Source organism: Heteronotia binoei, chromosome 15 (genome assembly GCF_032191835.1).
Source record: "Heteronotia binoei isolate CCM8104 ecotype False Entrance Well chromosome 15, APGP_CSIRO_Hbin_v1, whole genome shotgun sequence".
Classification (NCBI taxonomy): domain Eukaryota; kingdom Metazoa; phylum Chordata; class Lepidosauria; order Squamata; family Gekkonidae; genus Heteronotia; species Heteronotia binoei.
Genome location: NC_083237.1, coordinates 25,048,411 through 25,072,013, shown reverse-complemented (window position 1 = coordinate 25,072,013; position 23,603 = coordinate 25,048,411). Strand labels below are relative to the sequence as shown.

General features: G+C 45.1%; 1 protein-coding gene across 2 annotated transcripts; it reads left to right on the top strand.

Moving 5' to 3' along the window:
• Nucleotides 1-2,318: 2,318 nt before the first annotated feature.
• Nucleotides 2,319-22,291, top strand: TMC4 (transmembrane channel like 4). 2 transcript variants are annotated; one of them, XM_060256356.1, is made up of 16 exons: nt 2,319-2,468; nt 8,153-8,384; nt 9,295-9,443; nt 9,542-9,703; nt 10,957-11,042; nt 11,136-11,281; nt 11,368-11,515; nt 13,342-13,515; nt 13,936-14,099; nt 15,099-15,222; nt 16,370-16,467; nt 19,330-19,516; nt 20,320-20,450; nt 21,111-21,266; nt 21,424-21,502; nt 22,108-22,291. In XM_060256356.1, exons 1-16 carry the CDS (start codon nt 2,420-2,422, stop codon nt 22,159-22,161), a joined length of 2,139 nt encoding a protein of 712 aa, XP_060112339.1. In that variant the 5' UTR covers nt 2,319-2,419; the 3' UTR covers nt 22,162-22,291. The 2 variants fall into 2 exon arrangements, with proteins under 2 accessions (XP_060112339.1, XP_060112340.1); XM_060256357.1 differs by lacking the exon at nt 8,153-8,384 and having other exon boundaries at nt 2,412-2,468.
• The last annotated feature ends 1,312 nt before the right edge of the window (nt 22,292-23,603 follow it).

Here is a 23,603-nt window from a genome sequence, read left to right as displayed (position 1 = left end):
GAGTGGTGTACATAGATCCAGGTGGGCAGCCGTGTTTGTATGAAGCAATAGAGCAAAGTTGGAGTCCAATGGCACCTTTAAGACCAACAAAGTTTCATTCAGAATGTAAGCTTTTGGGAGCATGTATACTTCATCAGACGAAATGTGGTACCGTGAGTAGCTGGTGGGGCAGTGGTTAAGCATGCAAAATAGTACAAATTTAGAATCCAATGGTAAAATAGTGAAATTAACAAACTGAAAGAATAGCAAGTTTGGTCTGGATGGCATTAGTTGTTTCTCCCATTGTGTAAGCAACAATCCTGCGAGGTAGATTAGGCTGAAAAGAGTGCTCAGTGGCACTGAATGATCTGAGCAGGGACCAGAACCTGGCCCTTTCCAGGCCTAGTCCAGCAGTCTAGCCCCTGAATCACCCTAAGTCTTAAGTGGCCTACCTAAGGGAGTCTGGTGAATTGGTGGCTGAGAGTATCGTTTAGGTTTTTCTACCCACCACGGGCTCAGAGCAGCTCACAAGGAAACACAAAAGTACAGTTTAGACCAAGTGTGTCAAATACGCAACTGGCTCTTGTCTGCTTCCTTCTCCCTCTCTACTATGTTTTGCATCTCAGCTTGCTTTACAAGGCTTGCTTAATTACACAGAAGCTACAGAGCAAAACCTTGATTTTCTCCATTGGCTGAGGCGCCTCCGTCTCCTGGGGAGGGAGGGGAAGAGACAGAACTTCCTTTGCCCAGTTCCTGGGATCCCCTGGGAGAAATACAATGAAAGCACCTATAAGACCAACAAGTGCTAATGTTTTAAGCATGTTTCATTTTAAGTTTTTTTTTTTAAATCTTGTGTTTGTGTCCTTTTAAAAGCTCATATCTCTCCTAGCTAATCTTAACTAGGTACACACATGGCCTGGCCCAGCAAGGTTTCATTTATGTCAGATCTGGCCTTCATAACAAATGAGTTCAATGCCCCTGATTTAGACGAGCACAAAGCAGTAAAATATGCGAAGATAACGGGCTGATCCTGGATCCACTGACCTGGCTCAGTCAGAGTCACCAGCCTGGGCCAAAGTCACTGAAATCATGCTGAACATCTCACGCCTCTAATCTCCTCAGGCTTAAGTGTGTGTGGCGCAGGGATATGGAAACTGCATGGGTCTAGTTGGGAGGTTCCCAAGATTCTCACCTTCAAGAAGGCTTGAACCAGTGCCTCTGCGGAACTAGACCACTGTTTATGTTGCATATTTCATGGATGTGTACATTAATTTAGATCAGGAGTCCTCAACCTATTTGAGCCTGCAAGTACCTTTGGAGTTGTGATATAGCATGACAGGTGCAGCCAGGGTTGCCAGCCTTCAGGTGGGGCATGGAGAGCTGGTATTAGAATTGATCTCCAGATGACGGAAGATCAGTTCTGTAGAAAATGGCTGTTTGGGAGGGTGGGTTCTAGGCACTGTACCCTGCTGTGGCCCCTCCTTCCCCAAACCCTGCCCCTGCAGACTCCAGCCCCAAAATCTCCAGGTATTTCCCAGTGCAGGAGGCAAAGCCAGCCACGAAAACAGCTGTTGCCATTTGCCTTCAGTCACACAAGGAAGATCCTCATGCTGTGCTGGCTGCTGCCAAAATGACATTTCAAAAAACTGCACAGCTGATCAATTCTCTAATGATTAATCAGAAGCCTTGCTGAACAAAAGCCTCACCTAGTTCCACCCACTTCCTATAAACACTTAGTGGGCAGAGCCAGGAAAGTTGTGAGGAGATGCCATGATTTAGAGCATCCGCGTCTTTTATCACAGAGGACTGTGGGTGCTTCCTGTTTCGAGGCAGCCCTCTAAGATGTTTCAAGCATACACAGGAATATATGAAGTATGAAAAGCAGGACTTTTTTTGAGCAGGAACGCAGTTCCGGCTGGCTGGGCATCAGGGGTGTGGCCTAATATGCAAATGAGTCCCTGCTGGGCTTTTTCTACCAAAAAAAGGCCTGTGCGGAACAATGGTATTATCAGGGCTGTGGCCTAATATACAAATGAATTCCTGCTGGGGTTTTCTACCCAAAAGCCCTGATGAAAAGCAATTAAGTATTTGCAAACCAGCATAATACAGGAACGCTTGCTGAGGAGATGGATCACTTGTAGCACTCTGCTGTGTATTCATGGGTGGCGAGCCCAGATCAGATGCTATACAAGGTAGGGAAAGGCTTTCTTTCAAAATTTGAAGGTCCAAGGGGCAGCTCTACTTTGGAAAGTTAACTGCATCTCAGTCTCTGTTCCTGCAACTCTTTGCCAAGCAGCTGCCTTTGTCTTTGGGGCAAACCATCCGAAGAAATCATTAATCCATGCCAGCCCGTGCCTTCTCACTTCCTTGTTCCTTGTTCCACCTCTTGCTGTTGACAAGGGGTGAAGTACATAGCACGACCACAGACTAATTTGTAGCCATGGAGGACAGCCGGGAAAGGAGTCTGGGGACCAGGAGCAATGAAGCAGGTACGGGGGTGGGGTAAGCTTCCTCCTCTAGGGGTACTGGCTGGAGTCAAGGATTTCTAGCAGTTTCATTCCGCTGTGTCTGTTGGAACCCTTCGGCTGTTTGGCAAGATTATTTTCTCAGTTCCAGTTATGAGCTTGAAGCAAACGCACAGGATAGTGGGTATTAAAATGGCCTTGGATTAAGAGGCTTGCCCTCAAAGGTAAGGGACACACAGTGTAATGTAGGTATTACAGGTAAGGGGACTGGAAAGACACAGGTTCAAACCCTAGTGTGCTGTGGAGCTCACTGGGTAACATTGGGCCTAGACCTACTCTGAGCCTAGCCTCCCTAACAGTGTTGTGAGAATCAAATGAGAGAAGGAAGTCTACATGTACACCTCCCTTAAGTGTACACATGTACATTTAAAGGAAGAGTGGGATAAACATAGATAAACTGTGGTCATTGAGAGCGTAAGAATATGACAGGATCTAGACAGAAACAATCTTTAAAAGAACCAGCAAGGTGTAGTGTTAAAGTGCTGGCTTGGGATCTGGACGACACAGATGCAGACACTATGCCCTGGAAGCTTGTTAGGTGGACTTAGAGCCAGATGTACTTTCTCAGTCTAACCTACCTTGCAAGATTGTTGTGAGGATAAAATGGAGGAGCAGAGAAAGATACTATAGGCCACTTTGGGTCCCCGTTGGAGAGAAAAGTGCAGTATAAATATTTAAATACAGTATAAATAGTTAAATATTGACTATTGAATGTAAATACTGAATATATTATAAGACAAAGAGTGTGTAAAGATGCACCGTCTGTTAGGGCACACAAGGCCTGCTCATCACTCTGTTTGGGAATTGGCCTCCCAATACAACTGTCAAAATATTTTTTTAATCAATTGACAGCCCCAAATCTAAGAAGAGCTTTTACTTTGGCAAGAATGAATACTCTTCCTTCAGCAGTTTTGGAGGGCAGATATAATGGAGTATCGTACTCTAATAGAAAGTGTAGATACTCATATGATAAAATCAAAACTATTTAACATGATTATGGAGTGCCCTGCATTTAACAAGGTGAGGACTAATCTAGTCATCCCTTTACTCAAAAATACAGAATTGCTAAATGTGTGAGCCCAGGTGTCATGACTACTATTAGATACAAATGATTTTGTCATCTTCTCTGTGGCAAAATTCATAGGTGTAATATTCAAATAAATTAAGAATTAATATTGTTCTTTTAAAATAATTTTTGGTTCTAAGTTCTGCTTAAGGCAATAGCTGTATGAGCAGTATTAGAGTATGTGCAAATGTTGCATAAATATTTAAATGAAATTTGACCCACAATGGAACCAGAAGGCTTCCACAGCAAGATGGGGATTCGAATCTGGTCCCCCAGTCCCTAGTCTGAAGTTCTAACCGCTTTACCACACAGGCTTTCATAAGGTGGCTGCTGTTTAACAGTAGTAAGTCAGGTCACAGAAGTAGGGTTGCCAATCCCCAGGTGGGGGCAGGGGATCCCCCGGTTTGGAGACCCTCCCCCCGCTTCAGGGTCGTCAGAAAGCGGGGTGGGGGAGGGAAATGTCTGCTGGGAACTCTATTATTCCCTATGGAGATTTATTCCCATAGAAAATCATGGAGAATTGATCCGTGTGTATCTGGGGCTCTGGGGGGTTGTTTTTTGGGGTAGAGGCACCAGATTTTCAGTATAGCATCTAGTGTCTTTCCCCAAAATACCCCCCAAGTTTCAAAAAGATTGGACCATGGGGTCCAATTTTATGAGCCCCAAAAGAAGGTGCCCCTAGCCTTCATTATTTCCTATGGAAGGAAGGAATTGAAAAGGTGTGCAGTCCCTTTAAATGTGATGGCCAGAACTCCCTTTGGAGCAATTATGCTTGTCACAGCCTTGATCTTGGCTCCACCCCTAATGTCTCCTGGCTCCACCCCCAAAGTCCCCAGATATTTTTTGAATTGGACTTGGCAACCCTAGGATGCTGCCAGGCCTGTGGTTGCCAACCTTCTGGTGGGACCTGGAGTTTCCTCTCACAACTGAACTCTAGATGAAAGAGATCTGTCCCCCTGGAGAAAATGGCTGCTTTGAAGGGTGGACTAAATGGCATTACATCCAGCTGAGGCCTTGCCTCTCTTCAAACTCTGCCCTTCTCAGACTCCACCACAAAATCTCCAGGAACTTCCCAACCTGGAGCTGGCAACCCTAACTCAGGCCTGGCCCTAACAAATCCTCCTCCAAAGGCCAAAATAGGCCAGGGAGAGGCCCCAGGCCCTCTCCCTGCCATTTGCTGACAGAACCCAGCCTGGAATACTGTGGTTGCCTAGGGGAATCTGTTGCTTAAAGCTACAGGTATTCCTTTTATAATTTTTAAAGCCCCCAAAGTATTTTATTTTTATTTTTCTGCAAAACTGGGATCCTTTTCTGGTTTGCAGAAAATCTGCCTTGTTCACACCTCCTGTCTCTGGATTTAAGTATCTTGGTTAAGCTATGCCCCTGAATATCAATGGCTAAGAAGCAACTGGAAGGGGAGGTCCATGTCTTTGCACCCTCTCAGGAACTCCCCAGAAGCACTTAGGAAGCCCCTACTGGCATCTGGATTAACTTGGGTCTGATCCAGCAGGGCCCTGGAATCCCTGCCCAACCATGAAGCTCTGCAGGTGGCAATGCATAATGACTCTCTTTGAATCACTTTATTAATTAGATAGCTATAACCTGCTTTTCTCTCCCATGGGGGACCAAAGATTGTTCTCCCCTACTCCAGTTTATCCTCACAACTAGGGTTGCCAAGTCCAATTTAAGAAATATCTGGGGACTTTGGGGGTGGAGCCAGGAGCAAGGAAGTGACATCACTTCCAAGTCAAAGGTCAAGTGATGTCACTTCCTGAGCTTCACTCCTCTATATCACTTCCAGCACACTGCATCAAACCCCACCTCTAAAACCCTTCATGGGGGTTTAGGAATCCTAATTTCTACATCACTTAAATTGAATGTGTCCATCTAAAAAATTCAAACCCATGGGCAATGGCTATCCTCCTACACTTCAAAATGGGGTCTCTTCTAATACTAAATGTATATATCCCTCCCCAGCAAAAATGATCAGATATAGCAAGGTGCTGTAATTAATCTGAATTTTTTATTGAAGAACTTTTATTAGATACTCCAGTACACCTGATTCTAAAGGGGGGGGGGGAGAGAGAGACTTTAGTGCTAGACTCAATTCAAATGATAAGATTCTAATTGACAAATTTGGATGAAAGCTTGCTAAATAATGTCACTTAATTCAAAACAGATATGGGCTTCCCTCTTAAACAGTGGAAGCCATTCCCAACCTAGTAAGACTTAGTTACTGCTGTCTTCTCAGGTCAAACACAATTACAAGCCTAAGTAGCTCTATTATACCTCTGGTAATTCTGTGGTCAGGTATTTCTCAGTTGCATTCTCTTTGCCACAAAAAAGAATTTGTAGCTCTTTATGCTTCAGGAACTTGGCAATTTGGAAGCTTAAGATAATTCACAGCAGAGAAAATTCTTATATGCACACTAGAGCATATTATGTCCTCCTCTATGTCTAGCAATTGGGAGTGGAGGTTTGCATATATCACCCCTACCAAAAATCCTAATAAGCAGCTCTGGTTACCATCATGTAATAGAATAGCTCTAGGGTTGCCAGGACCTGTCACTGACCAGAGGCAGGAGTAGGGTTGCCAGCTCCAGGTTGGGGTATTCCTGGAGACTTGGAGGTGGAGCCTGGGGAGGACACGGAACTTAGTGGATTACAATGCTCCCAAAGTCCACCCTCCAAAGCATCCATTTTCTCCAGCAGAAATTGACTTTGTAATCTGGAGATATGCCATAATTCCAGGAAATACTTTCAAGTATCAGTTATTCATCTTTTCATTTAGTGGGATTAGAAAAGAACACAATATCAAAACAATATCTGCAGTACTGCATTTAGAACACCTGAGACTCAGAAGCAATGTTCCCTCTAAACTGTGGGGTCATGTGAGCAAAAAATCTACTTTGTAAGCTATTGGCATTGAAGTCATGAGCTCCTGCATAAATTAGTTTCATGTGGGGCCATTTTTCCTGAGATAAGACCAAAATGTGTGAGCTGGAAACTAAAAACTGAACTAGCTCACACTAACTCAGCTTAGAGGAAACATTGCTCAAAAATATGTTTAAAAGTCATCTAGAACCAACATATTCATAATGCAATAAACTATATTGCTTCCTTTTCACAAAAAATACAATTCCTGTCAAACTATCTGATCTTTACCTGGAAAATCCCTCCCCACAGTCGTTATAGGATTGGTTTGTTTGGTGTGTTTGTTGTGATAAAAAAACTGCTATATCTTAAGGGGGGGGGGAAGGAGAGCAGGATAATTAACTCAGCTAAACAATGCTAGCAAATAAAAATAGGTTAGTTTTAACACCCATTTTCTCAAGTGAAAATGACTTCTGTAATCTGCAAATCAGTTGAATAAGTATGCTTGCACATGAAAAAATATACCTTGAATTAAACTTTGTTGGTCTTAAAGGTGCCACTGGGTTCAAAGTTTTAGCAAGGTTTTAAAAATTAAGACAAATTTCTTCAGAATGTTCCAGACACCCGGGCCAGCATATACCAAAGTTAAGCTGAACATGGGGCAATAAAAGCAGAGGAGGCAATAAATCAGATAAGACAATGAAAAAATAAACAGTCTCCACAAGAACACAAGGCTGGGGCTGCGCTTAGCCAGCCCGGCTGAGAAGCACATAAAACGAAAACTTAAGCACTCTAAACCGATACCTTAAATCATTTAAAATCAAGCTTTAGAAAGCACCTTAGTCGCAGAGCAAAACAGCGTCAGAAGACTACTCCTTGCCTGCACACACATCCACTGCACTTCCTGTTCTGGAAGAGAGGCTTTTCTTCTTAAAGGCAAAACAACCCCAAAAGTTCTCAATAAGTATTCTACTGCAAAGTTCTGCAGAAGTTGCTGCTGACAGGTTGAGGGCAAGGCAGTTTATCAGTTCATGCATCATTCAAAATCTCATCAAGAACACCTCATGCCTTTCTGTTCTGCAGTGAAGGCACAGGGCAGGTTTGTGTGATGAGAAAATGTTTGCTAGATCTCCCTCTCTCTGTGCCTGGAAGGAATGTTTATTTACACACCAACCACCTCTACAAATCTTCCTTACTAACAGGACAGGACACACACACACACCCCCTCCCTTCCCTTCTTTTTCGGCTCTTGCTTAGCATGCCTGGGTGAGGACTGGACTCCAGTGCCGAGCCTTCGGTGGGTGCAGGGAATCAGGCAGGCTCTCTCCGGGAGAGTGGCATGAAGTTCCCCCCCTCCCCCCGCTTCTGGACTTTTGGAGACCGGGGGAGGAGGCTATACATTCTGGAGTCCCCCGCCAGGGCGGGGGGGGGGGGGTTGGGAAGCCTACTCACAACCCTGTGAGGTAGGTTAGGCTGACTTCTGGCTCAAGATCGCCCAATGAGATTCCATAGGGATTCAAATGTGGGTCTCCCAGATAATATCCCAATAAATCACACTGGCTCTCAAACTCTTATGAAGTGATCCTCTCTGACTGTGACAAACTGTGGTTTATGGACTCTCCTTTAATATCAGGGGACTTGTTATCAGGTGGACTGCTTCTCTCTGACCCATGTATGCACCAAATCTCATTCTGCATCCTTTCTCCAGGGTCTGGCCTGGGTCGCCGTAGCCCATCTCTCTTTCTCCAGCTACCAAGCAACCAGACCCTGCGTTTCCGTGGCAACAAGGCAGAGGCCTGGGGAGAGGCTTTGGAGGGGGCACTGAAGCCCTCAGTGGATCCCCAGGAACAGGTGCTACCTTATGTAGAGGGGGAGGAAGAAGAAGACAGAAAACCTCTGAGAGAGCTACCCCTCTGCCTTGAGGAAAAACGGAGGCTCAGGTATCAGCTGGGTTCTTTTTTGGGGTGGAGGGGGTTTAAAAGATGCCTGGGTTCTCAAGGAGGGGGTAAAGGGGATAGATATCTAAAATCATTGAGCAGCTTCATCCAGGGGTTCTTGAGTGTCCTTGTGGCAAAGGATTCTGGGAAACAAAACCTGGGAAGAAAACAGGGGCTCCATTAACTGGTTCTGAAAGGTGAGTTGACTTCTGAGCACACATAGATGGTTGCTAAGGAGGTGCAATCTCTCTTAATGGGTGGATTGATCAGCAAAGCACTATCTTCCACCAACACCGGCTCGTAATTGGTGTGTTTCTGTGAGCCCCGACCTGGATGACCCAGGCTAGCCCAATTTCATCTGATCATGAAAGCTAAGCAGGATTTGGCCCTGGTTAGTACTTGGCTGGGAGACCACCAAGAAAGATCAGGGTTGCTACACAGAGGCAGGCAATAGCAAAACCACCTCTGAATGTCTCTTCCCTTGAAAACCACAAGGGGTCACCATAAGTCACCTGTGACTTGATAACACCTTCCACTGCCATGTTTCTGTGGGAGATTTTGTAAGTTAAGGAAAGCTGTGGGTCTCTCTTTAATAACCTTCAAGAAGCAAAGGTCCAAGTGTGGAGGATAGGTCTATCAGTGGATACCTAGACTGATAGACCTATTGTGGCTATTTGCCATGGTGACTAAAAGGAACTTCCAAGTTCAGAGGCAGTCAGACTTTGAATACCAGTGCCAGGAGGCAACATCACGGGAAGGCCTCAGCCTCTTTGCCCTGTTGTTGGACCTCCAGAGGAACTATCTGGCCATTGTGTGAGACAGGATGCTGGACTAGATGGAATACCACTGGTCTGATCCAGCAGGGATCTTCTTATGTTCTGAAGCATGCACAAGACTTTTGGGTTTTCCTCAGGGTACTGCAGGAGCAGGCAGTCAACAGGCTGAGTGGTTTGCAGCTCTGGCGCGTGGGGAAAAGACGGACTCTACGCCACTTCAAGAGCCAGGTGGGCGCGGTGATGTCATACGCTGTGATGTGGAAGAGCACGCTGCGCCACATTGAAGGTAGGAGAGGTGCTCAATTGTCCCCACAGAATCAGGCTGGGGGGCAGGTTGCACTGGCTGTCCTAACATTGTCACCTCTTGTTTTTTGCTCCCCAAAGGCCACTTTGGAACAGGGATCCAGTCGTACTTCAGCTTCCTGCGGTTCTTGATCTTGATGAACTTTGTTGCCTCCTTCCTGGTGGTGGGATTTGTGGTCGCTCCCAACGTGGCATTTGAGGCTCTCCACCTCAATTGGACTAGTCATACCAGCAACACCTCTGGTAGGTCTATTATAAACCAGAAATCCCAGATTCTTTGAAGAAGAAACTATTTCAGATATCAGAGTGAGCTGAAATGCCTACAATTGTTTGTATACTTATTTTTATATTTGGGTCTTTTCACACAAAGTTTTCCCCGCACAATTTAGGTGTCAATCTGCAGAGGGTTTTGTCTGAGTTTCTTTGCATTCTGGTTTTCAGTTTGTCTTGCTCTGTGCTTTCTCAAATTCGATCAAAGGTGATTTGAGAAAGCACAGAGAAGCAACACAGGAAAACAAGGACATGAGAAAACTCAGAGAAAAATTGTTGCAGGTTGGCACTCAAACCAGGCCTCAAATTCAGTGGGAGCTCACAGAAGCACAGCTCCTGAACCTTTCTGAGAGTTCCACCTCCTCCTTCTGAGAGTTCCAACTCCTTGTCCATTGAATAGTATGTGCAGCTGCATAAGAATTCCTGGATGAGCTCTACCACCTATTTTTCTACAAAATGACCCCTTTAACTGTGAGTAAGGAAAGGAAAGGTCCCCTGTGCAAGCACCAGTCATTTCCAACTCTGGGGTGATGTTGCTTTCACATTTTCACGGCAGACTTTTTATGGGGTGGTTTGCCATTGCTTTCCCCAGTCATCTACACTTTCCCCCCAGCAAGCTGGGTACTCATTTTAGCGACCTCAGAAGAATGGAAGGCTGAGTTAACCTCGAGCTGGCTACCTGAACTACGAGCAAACCTGTGTGTAAAAAGTGGCAGAAGATGAGATTTGAGTTATACCCTGTCCTACAGTTGGAGTCTCAGAGAAGTTTACAATCTCCTTTCTCTTCCCCTCCCCACAACAGACACCCTGTGAGGTAGGTGGGGCTGAGAGAGCTCTCTCTCGAATTGCTCTGAGAGAACTTGTACCTGACCCAAGGTCATATCAGCAGCTGCATGTGGAGTGGGGAATCAAACTGGTTCTCCCAGATTAAAGTGCCCTCCTAACCACTACACCAAACTGGCTCTAACAAGATCCTTTCTCTTCTGTACCTTGAATAGCAGAGCAGGAGGCAGAAATTCTGCAGGTCTAGCTTCCCCTTCACTGTATTGACAGATTTTGTGCTTCTGTAGCACACCTTTGGAAAACAGGACAGATTAGAGTATGTTATGCTAAATCATTTTTTCTGGGACTCCTGGATTTGATAGTAGGGTTTATAACAACTTCAGTTAACTCCTGGATTCTCTGGGGCTGGGGAAATTAATTCATTCTTTCCCCTTTCCTTTCAGTGAATGCCTCTTGTCTGCATTACAACCCCGCAGTCTATGGCTTGGTCAGCTTCTTTTCCTATATCATGGATCTTCTGTCAGGCCAGGTGAGGGACTGTATCCCAAGAACATCCCCAAAAAGGGCTGCCCTGACCCATTTTCAGCAGTGGTCAGTTTTGCATGTGCTTATCTCCCTATAGGGTTTCATGGAACTCACCTACCTGTTCTATGGCAAATACCAAAATTCAGCAGTCGATTTTGTCAACTTCTCATACAACGTCCCCCTTGCCTATCTTCTCACAGCCTTCTTCTACCTCCTCTTCTGTCTGATATGGATTGTACGGAGGTGAGAGAACTGGGAGGTAGCTGCATCTCCCAGCTGGAGGATGAGTCTTATTTCAATGCCTGTTCTCTCTGCTCTTCCTTCCTTAGGTCAGTGTATTCCCTCAAACACAGCCTAGTTAGTGAAGATGCTTCCCTTGGATCCTACAGTAACAAGATTTTTGCTGGCTGGGATTTTGGCCTGATGCAACCCAGCGCAGTGCAGTTAAGACACAAGAGTATTCGCTATGAACTGCGGGTAAGGCTAATTGACAATGCCAGAGAGGCTGGAAACAGATATCGCAGAGTGCTGGGGTACCTGGGCTTGGCTTTCAAGGAGACTAGTAGGAAGTTGTGGGTTCCTGGCACCCAATTCCTTAAAACTTTGAATGACATACAAGTCTCTTGACATTTGCATACCTGCTTCCTGCTCCCCAGCCTCTTTTTTCTTTTTTTGCTGTCAAGTCACAGATGGCTCATGCCTGCCTCTGGATCGTGGCCCTGGACTTCCTTGGTGGTCTCCCCTCCAAATACTAACAAGGGTCAATCCTGCCAGGATATGGCAATATCAGGCTAGCTCAGGTTATCCAGGGCAGGGCAGGTCAGCCCCCAGCTTTGGCATACTGCAAGTCATATACCCCCATGCCCATTCACCAGTCCCCTTCAAGATGAGTCATGATTTTCTGTTGCACAAAGTCTCAGTTTTCCACAAAGCTATACAGCACATAGTGACCCCAGGCCAACAAAAAAGGATAATTTTATGGGAACCAGTTCAAACTGTACCTCCTGCATGAGATGCCTCATTATTGTATCAGGCTGTATGCTGCCTTTTCCTCATTTTCAGTACTGGGCATCAGAATCAGCCCTCAGGCTTATATTAAGGGAGAAGAGAAAGATAACGTGGTTAAATGGAGATCAAAGATCTCTAACAAAGGGCTCAGGATAACACACAACAGCAGGCACCAGTATCCAATGGGATCCTCTTGTTTCGTGCTCTCTACACTGGCATACAAAAGAAAGATCTAATTACACATTACATTTTCCTCACATTCTCCCACATGTCTGTTGTGAGTTCCATGCTGGCGACTTAATTCCCATGCACGCATGGATGTGCTGTGGTCCTGATCCAAATCAGACACCCATCCCCATGCCTGAGAATTAAGTTTCTGGCAGAGATCTTGCAACACATGTCTAATTGCACAGGAATTGGGGAAGACATGAGGAAAACGTAATACATGGTTACACATCAAACAACCTTTGGGCCTGGTTACGTCTTGCTCTACCTGACAAACTACAGGTTGCTTGCTTCATTGCCAGCTGTTTAGAATGTCAGACTAGAGAGCCTTGCAAGAGCTCACAGGGCCTGTGAGATGGCACTCTTCCACCAGGCATTTGCAAACTAGATTGCCGGCCACTACAGTTTCCAGGTAACATATGGGCCTCCTCTTGCAATCTGTTTTATAGCAGCAGCAGCAGAAAAGATCATCTAAGATCTGCTTCACAGAAAACATTAATCTGAAACCTAAGATCATAGCACTGAAATGTCAATTTTTCTATGTTTTTAACTGTTTTATGGTTTTTATGTCCTATTATATGTTCATACTCATGCACATGCATGACCATGTAAGCCGCCCTGAGCCCGCTTCGGCGGGGAGGGCAGGATATAAATGGAATTAAATAAATAAATAAAATCACCACTCTTTGATCACATTATGTTCAACTTCCCTCACAAGGTTGTGAGGACAAAAGTTAGTGTGGAAGGAAGGGGCGTGTTATTGACTGGCCACAACTCCTTGAAGGCAAGGCAAGGCAAGATAAAAATAAACTCCATCAGAAAACTTCACCTCTGATAGGACTTGCTATACCAGTGTAACACTGGGTTTCTGAGATCTTTTTCTTCCGGGTTTTAGCTTACATCAACCATGTTGGCAGAGATATCTGCTCAATGTCCTTCCATTTTGGTAAATAGGAGTTGCAACAGCAACTTTATTATTTTTCTATAAAACTGATGCCGTTCCCTCTGGAATTATTATCACGGAAGGTTCCATTTGGGGATGCTAGTAAGGAGTCTCTTTCTCCCTGCAGATGGATCTCGAGGAGGAGATGCTCCGCAGGCGCCTGGCAGAGCAGACTACAAAACAACGAGTCACTCTCTACATACTTCGAGGCCTGCTCAACATTCTGGTCTTAGGCCTGTTGGCTGGAGGCTTTTTCTGCATCTACTTGGCGACTGAATATTCCCAGCAGCTTGTGGGATCGGTAAAGAAGTAGCTTCCACATGTAGTCTCCCCATCAGGACCTTTGCTATTGCTGGTTGGGGCAGGAACCCCCCCCCCCCCCAAAAAAAACAAACAAACAAACAACAAACTCCTGCCCTCTGATTTAGCAGATGGTGGGTTCAGTAACTGCACTGCCATTTGGGGGCATGCTGGGAAAGGGAACCTGGACCAAAAGGGAAGCCAGTTCTTATACCATCTGGACCAGCCAGCCAGGTGCTGAAAATCTATGGATAGAAACTCTCCTGAGTTGTGTGACAAGCAGATATTCAACAGGAGTGGGTCTCCCTATTGTTGCACCTGTTGAACTTCTGCCAGAGCATCTTAAGAAAGGAGATGACGAATTCCTCTCGTCCTCTTTCTGTTATGATTATCTAATCCAGAATTCTCTGTCTTTGTGTAGGTGAACTCTCCAGTCAAAGGTCAAATTATCTTGGAGCTGCTGGCAGCTTATCTCCCATCTGCTGTCATCACAGTTGCAAACCTTCTTATCCCAATGATTTTTGGGGTCATTGTGCAACTAGAGAAATATCCGCTCAGCTTTGAAATCAAAATCACTCTTCTCAGGTACAGTCTGTACAGGAGGTGCTGGATATTCTGTGGGACATGGTGTACATGAGGAATACAGGCAGCTAGCTGTAAAGATGATGATGATATTGTGCCTTAAAAGGTAGATGCAGTACAATAAACAAGGTAGAAGATATTGGATTTATATCCTGCCCTATACTCTGAATCTCTGAGTCTCAGAGTGGTCACGATCTCCTTTACCTTCCCCCCACCAACAGACATCCTGTGAGGCAGGTGGGGCTGAGAGAGCTCTTGCAGCAGCTGCCCTTTCAAGGACAACTCCTACAAGAGCTATGGCTGACCCAAGGCCATTCCAGCAGGTGCAAGTGGAGGAGTGGGAAATCAAACCCAGTTCTCCCAATTAAGAGTCCACGCACTTAACCACTACACCAAACTGGCTCTCACTACATCAAACTGGTAAAATGAACAATCCTGTCATTCACAGGCTAGTTATTTTTCAAAAGACCAAAATGAAAGGGGAACAGGACAGAAAACTGAAGGTCGCAGCCAAAAGAGAGGCAGATTTCACTAATGATGGAATAAGTGCCTTTTCAGATGCTTTGAACAGTTATGAGAAGGGGGAAGCACAAATGGTGGTGAGTTCCAGAGACAAGGGAGTAGCAGGAGACGAAGGACAGAGGAGGGAAATAGAAATTGCCCTTTGTTTAGCCAACAGCAAATGGAGCAAAGAACAAAAAGATGTGTACCAAAAGGTAACAAAAAGCTGTCACTTGAACTGGGTCAAATTAGGAAATGGAAAACAACAAAGAACATGTAATAAAGGAGAAATATTAATTTATTATTTCATGAAGTTTACTTCCTGCCATCCCCCACTAGTGTGCTCAAGGCGGGTCACAACAGCGTGATAAAACAATAAACCAGGAGAATTCCAGATCTCACCTGGAAGCTGGCAATCTTACTTGGCAAGCTGACCTTAGAAAAAACACGGCCAGATCATTGCTTTTCAGTTGATAACTATGCTGTTTTTCTGTCTGGTAGGACTGTCTTCCTACGACTTGCAAGCCTGGTGGTTCTTCTTATCTCACTTTGGTCCCAGATCACTTGTAATGGGGACCTGCAACATCAAGAATGCAAGGACTGTGGATACAGCCACCAATTCCTGGTGAGGAGAACCAGGAGGTCAAAGCCTAGGTTTAATGTGTGTGTGCGTGCGTGCGTGCATGCATGCATGCATCCCTGGAAACCATGACGACTTCTGGTGACCTCTACTGGAGGCCTGGGGGATGTTCAGAGAGGTGACTGGATAAAGCCTGCCCCTGTCTTCCAGACTGCTGGTATTTCAAGGAGGTCTCCCATCCAAGTACTAGCCAGAGTCAGCCTTGCTTGGCTTCCAAGATCTGATGTGTTCAGGCTTGCCTGGGCTGGATAGGCAGAGCCTAGATTCTTGAGTGGAGAGTGAAACCCAATGGTAGTACCAGATCTAGATTGGTTCTCTGCCCTGTCCAAGCAAAGCATATTGATTTCTTCCTCTCATACTGCTTCTAGCTAGTGCTAACCAGGCCTCTGGGATGCACTGGCACCATCTTTATTGTACCACCAACTCAAATTGTCACTGCGGTGGCTAAGCCAAAGGTTTGGCCTTGCCTAGTAGGCTGAGGAATCCCGATTACTTTCAGAAGGGAGCTAGCTGGGGGCCAGGCTTAGAAAAAATCATGCCCAGGATATATAGAAACCAATGTGATGTTACTACGGTTTCTGTCCTGCACAAGGTTGCCAACCTCCACGTGGTGGCTGAAGATCTCCCACTATTACAATTGATCTCCAAGTAACAGATATCAGCTCACCTGGAGAAAATAGCCTCTTTGGAAGATGGACTCCATGGCATTATACCCCACTGAAGTCCTTCCCCTCTCAAAACCTCAGGCTCCCCTCCTCCCCCCTCCCCCCCAAAAAGAAAAATTCTAGGTATTTCCCAGCCTAGAGCTGGCAAACTTAGTTCTGCAGGTGAGGCCTCGAGATCTCCCAGAATTATAACTGATCTCCAGACTACTGCTGACCTGGTTAAAATGGCTGCTTTGGAGAACGGACTCTATGGCATTCATTCTGCTGAGGCCCTTCCCTTTCCCAAACCCTGTTCTTTCCAGGCGCCACTGCCAAGTCTCCAGGAATTTCCCAACCTAGACCTGGCAACCCTGTAAAGGGCAAATAGCTATCAGGATTTCTGGGAGAGCTGCAGGGAAGATGAGAACGAAGGCCTTGTCAGTGATTGAGCCAGATGAGGCCTGAGATGGTTCTTTTTGTCCTTCCAGTGTTGGGAGACTTCAGTGGGTCAGGAAATGTTCAAACTATTGATCTTCGACCTGCTGATCATGTTGCTCGTGATGTTGCTGGTGGAATTTCCAAGAAAGTAAGTTTTGCCAGTTCTGTGTCACATAGATGGGCATAAGGTTGTCTTCTAGCTAGTATGAAATAATCTGATTTAGGATTTGGGGGAGGGGGGTTGTTGCCTTTTTACTCTTTGGTAAGCATGGGTTTAGCTCAGGGGTGGCCAAACTTGCTTAATGTAATAGCCACATAGAGTAAATGTCAGATGTTTGAAAGCCACAGGACATGACCGTCAGATGTTTGAGAGCCACAGGACAAGAAGGAAGGAAAGAAGGCAAATAGATTTGGGAAAGGAGAGGTGGAAAGAAAGCAACTTTAACTCTAAATGCATTCCCCCAAGCTGCTGGCTGGCTTGAAGAACTGATTTAAAGAGAGCAATGCCTTCTCCAAGCTGGCCAACAGGCTGGTGCGGACTCTGAGAGCCACACAATATGTGTGAAAGAGCCACATGTGGCTCCTGAGCCACAGTTTGGCCACCCTTGGTTTAGCTGTTCTTCCAAGATGTTTATGGAAACATGTGGTTGAAAGGAATTTAAACATTATCTAGGCAGTTAGGGTTGCCCACGAAAAATATCCTTGAACATATGAAGCTGCCTTATACTGAATCAGACCCTCGGTCCATCAAAGTCAGTATTATCTACTCAGAGCGGCAGCGGCTCTCTAGGGTCTCAAGCTAAGGTTTTTCATGCCTATTTGCCTGGACCCTTTTAGTTGGAGATGCTGGGGATTGAACCTGGGATCTTCTGTTTACCAAGCAGATGCTCTACCACTGAGCCACCGTCCCTTCTCTTTAACAGAAGCTTTAAAAAGGTAAAGGTAGTCTCAATAGAAGCTTACTGGGATGTTATTTACCTCCATGCCATTTAAAGCTTTTGTGGCTCATTTCTACACTTTGTACGTGTGTGTATAAAGTCCCATCAAGGCACAGCCAACTTATGGCAACCCCATAGGGTTTTCAAGGCAAGAGGCATTCAGAGGTGATTTGCAATTGCCTGGGATTCTGTGGTGGCCACCCATCCAAACACTAACCAAGGCTGATTCTGCTTAGCTTCTGAGATCTGAAAGATCAGGAGAGCCTCTATTAAAGGGACAGGACATTTTTCTCTAGGCCTGTTTGCAAACATAGCATCGGTTCCAATTCCAAATCCCAAAACAAAAGCATTGTGATATTTTTCATTAAGACCAACTCAAATGATCCAAAAAGCAGTGCATAAGCTTTTGGGTGCTCCGGAACTCTTCATCTGGCTGGATGTTAGAAACAAAAAATGGTGAGGGGGATGGGAGTTCTTTCAGGCCATGGTGAAGAAGATATTGGATTTATATCCCACCCTCCACTCTGAATCTCAGTCTCAGAGCAGCTCACAATCTCCTTTATCTTTCTCCCCCACAACAGACACTCGGTCAGGTGGGTGGGGCTGAGAGGGGTCTCACAGCAGCTGCCCTTCAAGGACAACCTCTGCCAGAGTTATGGCTGACCCAAGGCCATTCCAGCAGGTGCAAGTGGAGGAGTGGGGAGTCAGACCTGGTTCTCCCAGATAAGAGTCCACACACTTAACCACTACATCAAACTGGCAATGGTGTTAGGACCTGTGTAATCCATAGGATGACTGCAGAACTTCAGCAGGCACAGCGTGCAGCTAGCTGGTATCAGACTGCACCTTGGCATGCTTGCAAGAAAAAAAAATGCAGTTATCCCATTGAAAATTCAAAAAGCAGAGGTTGGCCCAGTGCTTCTCTAAAGGGCAAACAGCACGCTTGGGTTTTTAACCAGCTAGGATTCCCCAGACCCGACTTGGGTTCCCTGCAGCCACAGAGCAGCTGAGCACCACCATCATAGTGAGGGGGCAGGGCACCTGCCATTTTCTGACACCAAAAAAACACTGGTTTTGCTGCTCCACGTGGAGTAGTTTGTGCATAAAAGGTAAAGGTAGTCCCCTGTGCAAGCACCAGTGGTTTCTGACTCTGAGGTGACATTGCTTTCGCAAGTATTTTACGGCAGGATTTTTATGGGGTGGTTTGCCATTGCCTTCCCCAGTCATCTACACTTTCCCCCAGCAAGCTGGGTACTCATTTTACCGACCTCGGAAGGATGGAAGGCTGAGTCAACCTCGAGCCAGCTACTTGAACCCAGCTTCTGCCAGGATTGAACTCACATCGTGAGCAGACCTTATTACTTCAGTACTGTGGCTTTAACACTCTGTGCCATGGGGCTCTTTAGTCTGTGCATACAAAGCAGCAAAAACAGGGAAATAAGTCCCCCCCCCCCATGCTGTTTTGATATGTGAAAATGGCAGAACTCTTCCCCTGCGCCTGTTTGGACTCTTTTATTTATTAAAAGCCATTCCGCACACCTTGTTAAAAACCTAAACTTGTAGTTTGGCCCTGACTACAGACAAAACATGTAGATCCCTTAAAAGTCAGAGAGCCACGGAAGAACACAGTAGTCCTTGTATCGACAACGCTGGAAATTAATTTTAGTTGGTGCACAAGGGTAGGGAATCAATAGAACTTTTTGTTTCATCTAATTAAGGCTCAAGAGCCCTTGTTGTGCTTTCCCCCACACCAATGATGTTAAAAGGAAGCTCGCAGTGACTAGAATAAAACATTCTTCCCCATTTTATTCCACAGGAGCAGCACTCACAAAAAACCAAGATGCTCAAGTGTGCTTTCAGTATTTAGCGTGAAATATCAGTTTTCCTAGTGGCAGCTGTGCCTAAGGCACTTGGATTCTGGAATCACACAAGCCAGACTTCAGTAAAGGTCAAAGGGCGCCTGAACATATGAAGCCATCTTATGCCACCAATCTCTCTAGTTGCGTTCACTACTCTGAGGGTCTCAGCTTTGCATAATCCACATCTGCTCATTTTCCTTGTTTGTATTCCAGAATGTTGGTGACATATCTACCCTCCTGCCCATTAGTAAAATTATGGGGTCAGCAAGAGTTCATGGTGCCTGCCAATGTCCTGGATCTGGTGTACGGACAGACCTTGTGCTGGACGGGTGCTCTCTTCTGCCCCCTGCTGCCTGTGCTCAACACTCTAAAATATATTCTGATATTTTACATGAAAAAGGTGAGTCGTGAGTGGAGATACGCTTGTGAGCAAAGACTTCTGGGTTCAAAGAGAGCATGTGCCCTGATGGGGTGAAGCTGGAAACAGTACACAGTAAGAGAGGGGATTTGGAGTCTTATGCACATTCAGTGTCCTGCCTTCAAGAAACCCTTTTCACATTGACATCTGCTGAGAAAGCCTTGCCTATCAGTGAGGGCATCCCTGCACATTTCAGGGGATTCTGAGGCAGGTTCTAGATGAATTGGCCTACATCATATGGCAGAATAAGGTGGCTAAATTCTGAAAGGAACAGAATGAGTTCCATCATATTTCAGGCTTGAGGTTGGGTGCCATATTTTAATACTCCCCTCTGCATAAAAAACACAGCAAAACTTAAAATATCTCTGGTAAATAGAAAACCAGAACAGCAAGGAAAAGTCAAAGCTGGAGACTTTCCTCATGTATTCTTTTTAACTTAAAAGGAAAAGCTTGCTATCCTCATTGAAGGGCCCCTGATAAGCTTCCAAGCAACCCCAGAGCTGCCAGTCTATTGAGTTGGGTCTGCCAAAAGTCCTCACCTTTCTTCTTAAATGACAGCCAGATGGACCTCCTTCTTTGCTGCTTCATTTCTTGTTGTTACTCACTGTGATTCTGCCTTGGAACAGGGCCTTATAAGATGTGTTGTTTCGGAGATTCTGTTGCACCTCATTCTAGGAATTAATGATGTTAAAGGATTCCCAGCTTCTCCTGGCTGGCAGTGGGGTATGAACTAGGTCTCTTGAGCTCTTACTTAGCCCATTGCATATTTTCTTCCTCCTTTCTAGCTAACCCTCTATGCCAACTGTCGGCCGGCTGAACGGACATTTCGGGCCTCCAGCTCCAATTTCTTTTTCCTGTTGGTTTTGCTCTTGGGTCTAACTATTTCTTGCGTCCCTGCCTTGTACAGCATGTTTGTGTAAGTATAAGACCCTTGCCCAGCCTCTTAGTTGAGAATTCCAGACAGGAGAGAGGAGGTAGTACAGAAGCAAAACCAAATGAGAATCAAGATCCAGAGGGGCAACTGTAAGCCACAGCCTCAAACCAGGGGCATTTGAGACAGATGTCCTCCACCCTATGTGGAGAGCCATCTCCAGCCTTGCTTCATGTTTATGGAACTGTTTGACTATCCTTAGCCTGATGTGATAATTCAATCTAGGCAAGTGCTGGTGGCAGCTGTAGTGGAAATGGGGAGCTCTTATGTCTGTAACAGCTGCTGCATGATGGGCATTTGTAATTTTTCTGGTCGCCTTGCAAAATTAAAGGCACAGAAGCTCTGCTGGGGGGGGGGGGGGCACAATTTGCTGCCTAGCCTGAATCTTTGCCCAAAGCAGAATCCAAGTTCCTTCTGCCAGGAGGCTACTGGTCAGCTTTGGCTGTCATTCCATAGCTTTTGGTGGTCACTAGAGATGCTGCTCCCCAGCGTAGTTGGCAATAAATTGTGTTCTTGTGATTGGGTTGTTTTATAAGCCTCCTTGAGCTAGAAGTATATATGATTATAAAACTGTAATAAATAAATGCATTTGTCTTTCACTCCCCCTAACGCTTCAGTTATATCTCTGTTCTCTCTCTCCTATAGTTTGTCCCCTTCAAAAGCCTGTGGCCCATTTCGAGGTGAGCCCACCATGTGGAATATAGTCTCCAATGCCATTTCTCAGCTACCGCCAACTGCCCAGGAATTCCTGATGTTTGTAGGCTCTCTGGCCTTTGCGGCACCCTTGTTCCTGTTGCTGAGGTGAGGGGGTAATTGAGGTGGACATCTGGGTTCTGGGAATGGGGACAGGAAGGGAGAAGAGAGAAGGATGCCAGATTTCTGCATCCTAGGGAGAGAAGCACACGCATTGACACCATGTTGTTCTCCCTATCCCCTCTCCTTTGCCTTCATCTTCAAGCATCCTCATGTTCTACCTCGTGGTTCTTGCTGGCTCCTACAGCTCTATGGTCAAAGGTCTGAAAGGACAGCTCCAGCTGGTGAGTTGTTGACAAGAGGCATCATGGAGAATGGGCAAGAGTCAGAAACCCACCTCTTGCATTGGCTGGTTCAGGATCAGAAACTGCCAAATGGTTGGGGCCTGACATGGGAAGCCACCGAAATGAGTGAGGTCACAGTTTAGGCACATGCTGCTTTAATCCTTGCCTTCCCAAATAGGAGGGCTGGGTTGGACTTCCACTTTTAGGTCTTCTTGCCAGTCAGACTAAACAGGATTAAGCTCAGGTGGAGCAGGATCTGAAATGATGCAAGAACATTTTTTCTATCTGTCACTACCTTTCACCATTTTAAAGCCACTTTCCAAGTTGGTTTTGTGACTGGACTTCCCTAAAGGTGAAGGGGAACTCTCCCCCTCACTCATCAGTTCTAATTCTGAGAGAACTGCAGCTGCCATTTCCCTGAAGAACACTGGAGCTATTCTCTATGGGCAGCTGCAAAATGAGAGGACTTTTCTGTATAAAAGAACAAATTCTGGAAAAAAAATGCTTGGTAACATTTGGTCCCACTAGCCTGATATGGAATAGCAGGAAAAATGAAATGTACAGGTCATTTCTTTCCAGCTGTTTTCTCTTTTTATTGTATTCAGGAGGGTCAGGACAAGCTTTTCTTAGTGAAGCAGATCTCCGAGTTGAGCCAATGAAGCAGAAGAACGATGACAAGATATATATTCTCCTTACCAGAAGGAACTGTTGGATACCATTGATTTTTACTGTATTGATTCTGCCAACTCATGCCCTCCAGTTCTGCTTCTGGATGCTGCAGCCTTTTATTCTTAAGTTATTTTGCAACAGTTATCAATCCAGTTGAAACTGCTCTGCAATAATGCATTTTTTGCCTTCTCATGAGGGAAGCATAAGAATTCTTGCATCTGACTCTTGAGACCAACGTCTGTACTAAACTTTAAAGAACTGTAAAATGAACTGCAATGCAAACTTTTGACATTCTGATTTAAAATATTATGAAATATCAGAATTTTAAGGGGAATTTGCATTTCCATAAGGGAATATAGGATGTGGGTAAAAAGTCAGGGTTTTTTGCATTAAAAGGTAAATTTGAATAAGTTACTTCTAAAAACACATTATGCAAATATTTCTACATCAATTGTGAATTAAGAACATTTGTTAAAATGTGACTCTATTGTGTAAAATTTCAAGTCTAATTCTCTGGAGTTTATTTCAAAGTAAAGAGAAAGCCAGACTGATGTACACCCAGCTTAAAATTGCCATCATGAAACAGGCTGACTGACCTTGGGGCAGTAATTTTCTATCAGATGAACCTACCTAACAGGGTGGTTGTGAGGATAAAATGGAGAATGCTGCCTTGAGCTTGGCATAAAAATTAACTCATAAATTTAAAAGTAAACATGCTTTGGGCTGTTTGATATGGGGGGGGAGGGGTTTCAAATTAGACTTGGGTTTGGAATGCCTGCATTTGAAGTTTCTTCTTTGTTCAAAGCCCCTGTAAGCTATCTCTCAGCAGCCTGAGCTCCACCAGTATGTAACATGGGAATACCACCAGTCGAACTTTAAGGTTGTTGTGATAAGGCTCACTGAATGTACTGAAGCACTTTCAACCACTGTAGAAAATAAAATGTTATTTATACAGTCAGTAATACTAATTATTGTGTGAAGTTGCAGAACATTTGACAGTCTTTATATTAGACCGCAAAAGCCTAACTCTGAGTTAAGATTTTTCCCTGTCAGACCTGCACGTAATTTTACTAGGTGTCACTCACATCTAGCATCAGGGCGCTGATCAAAATCTCTCTTCTACATGATTCCCAAATTACAGAATGAGCCATCCCCGCTTAGATAAAAGAGAATTTTTAAAATGTTATACTGGGTTTATTAATACTAACGTTACCTGTTCTATTAGTAAAGATATGATGCACGAGCCAAGCACCACAGCAATCTGACCTTCACCAAAATATTTCAAAAAATTTGCCCATCTCATTAATCAGTATGGAGACGGTTCTGCAGCAGTCAACACAAAAGGGTGAAATGATCCCCAACCAATCAGAACACCCCGTGAGTTTGTAGGACGTCACGACCGCCTTTGTCCCACCCCCCTCCAATCGGAAAA

What these genes read in the sequence shown, in the direction of transcription:
- TMC4 (XM_060256356.1), top strand. Translation starts at nt 2,420, where the DNA reads ATGGAGGACAGCCGGGAAAGGAGTCTGGGGACCAGGAGCAATGAAGCA. An exon ending in CACGCTGCGCCACATTGAAG is followed by an intron (nt 9,444 to 9,541) that starts GTAGGAGAGGTG and finishes TGCTCCCCAAAG; the next exon opens with GCCACTTTGGAACAGGGATC. An exon ending in GTATTCGCTATGAACTGCGG is followed by an intron (nt 11,516 to 13,341) that starts GTAAGGCTAATT and finishes TTCTCCCTGCAG; the next exon opens with ATGGATCTCGAGGAGGAGAT.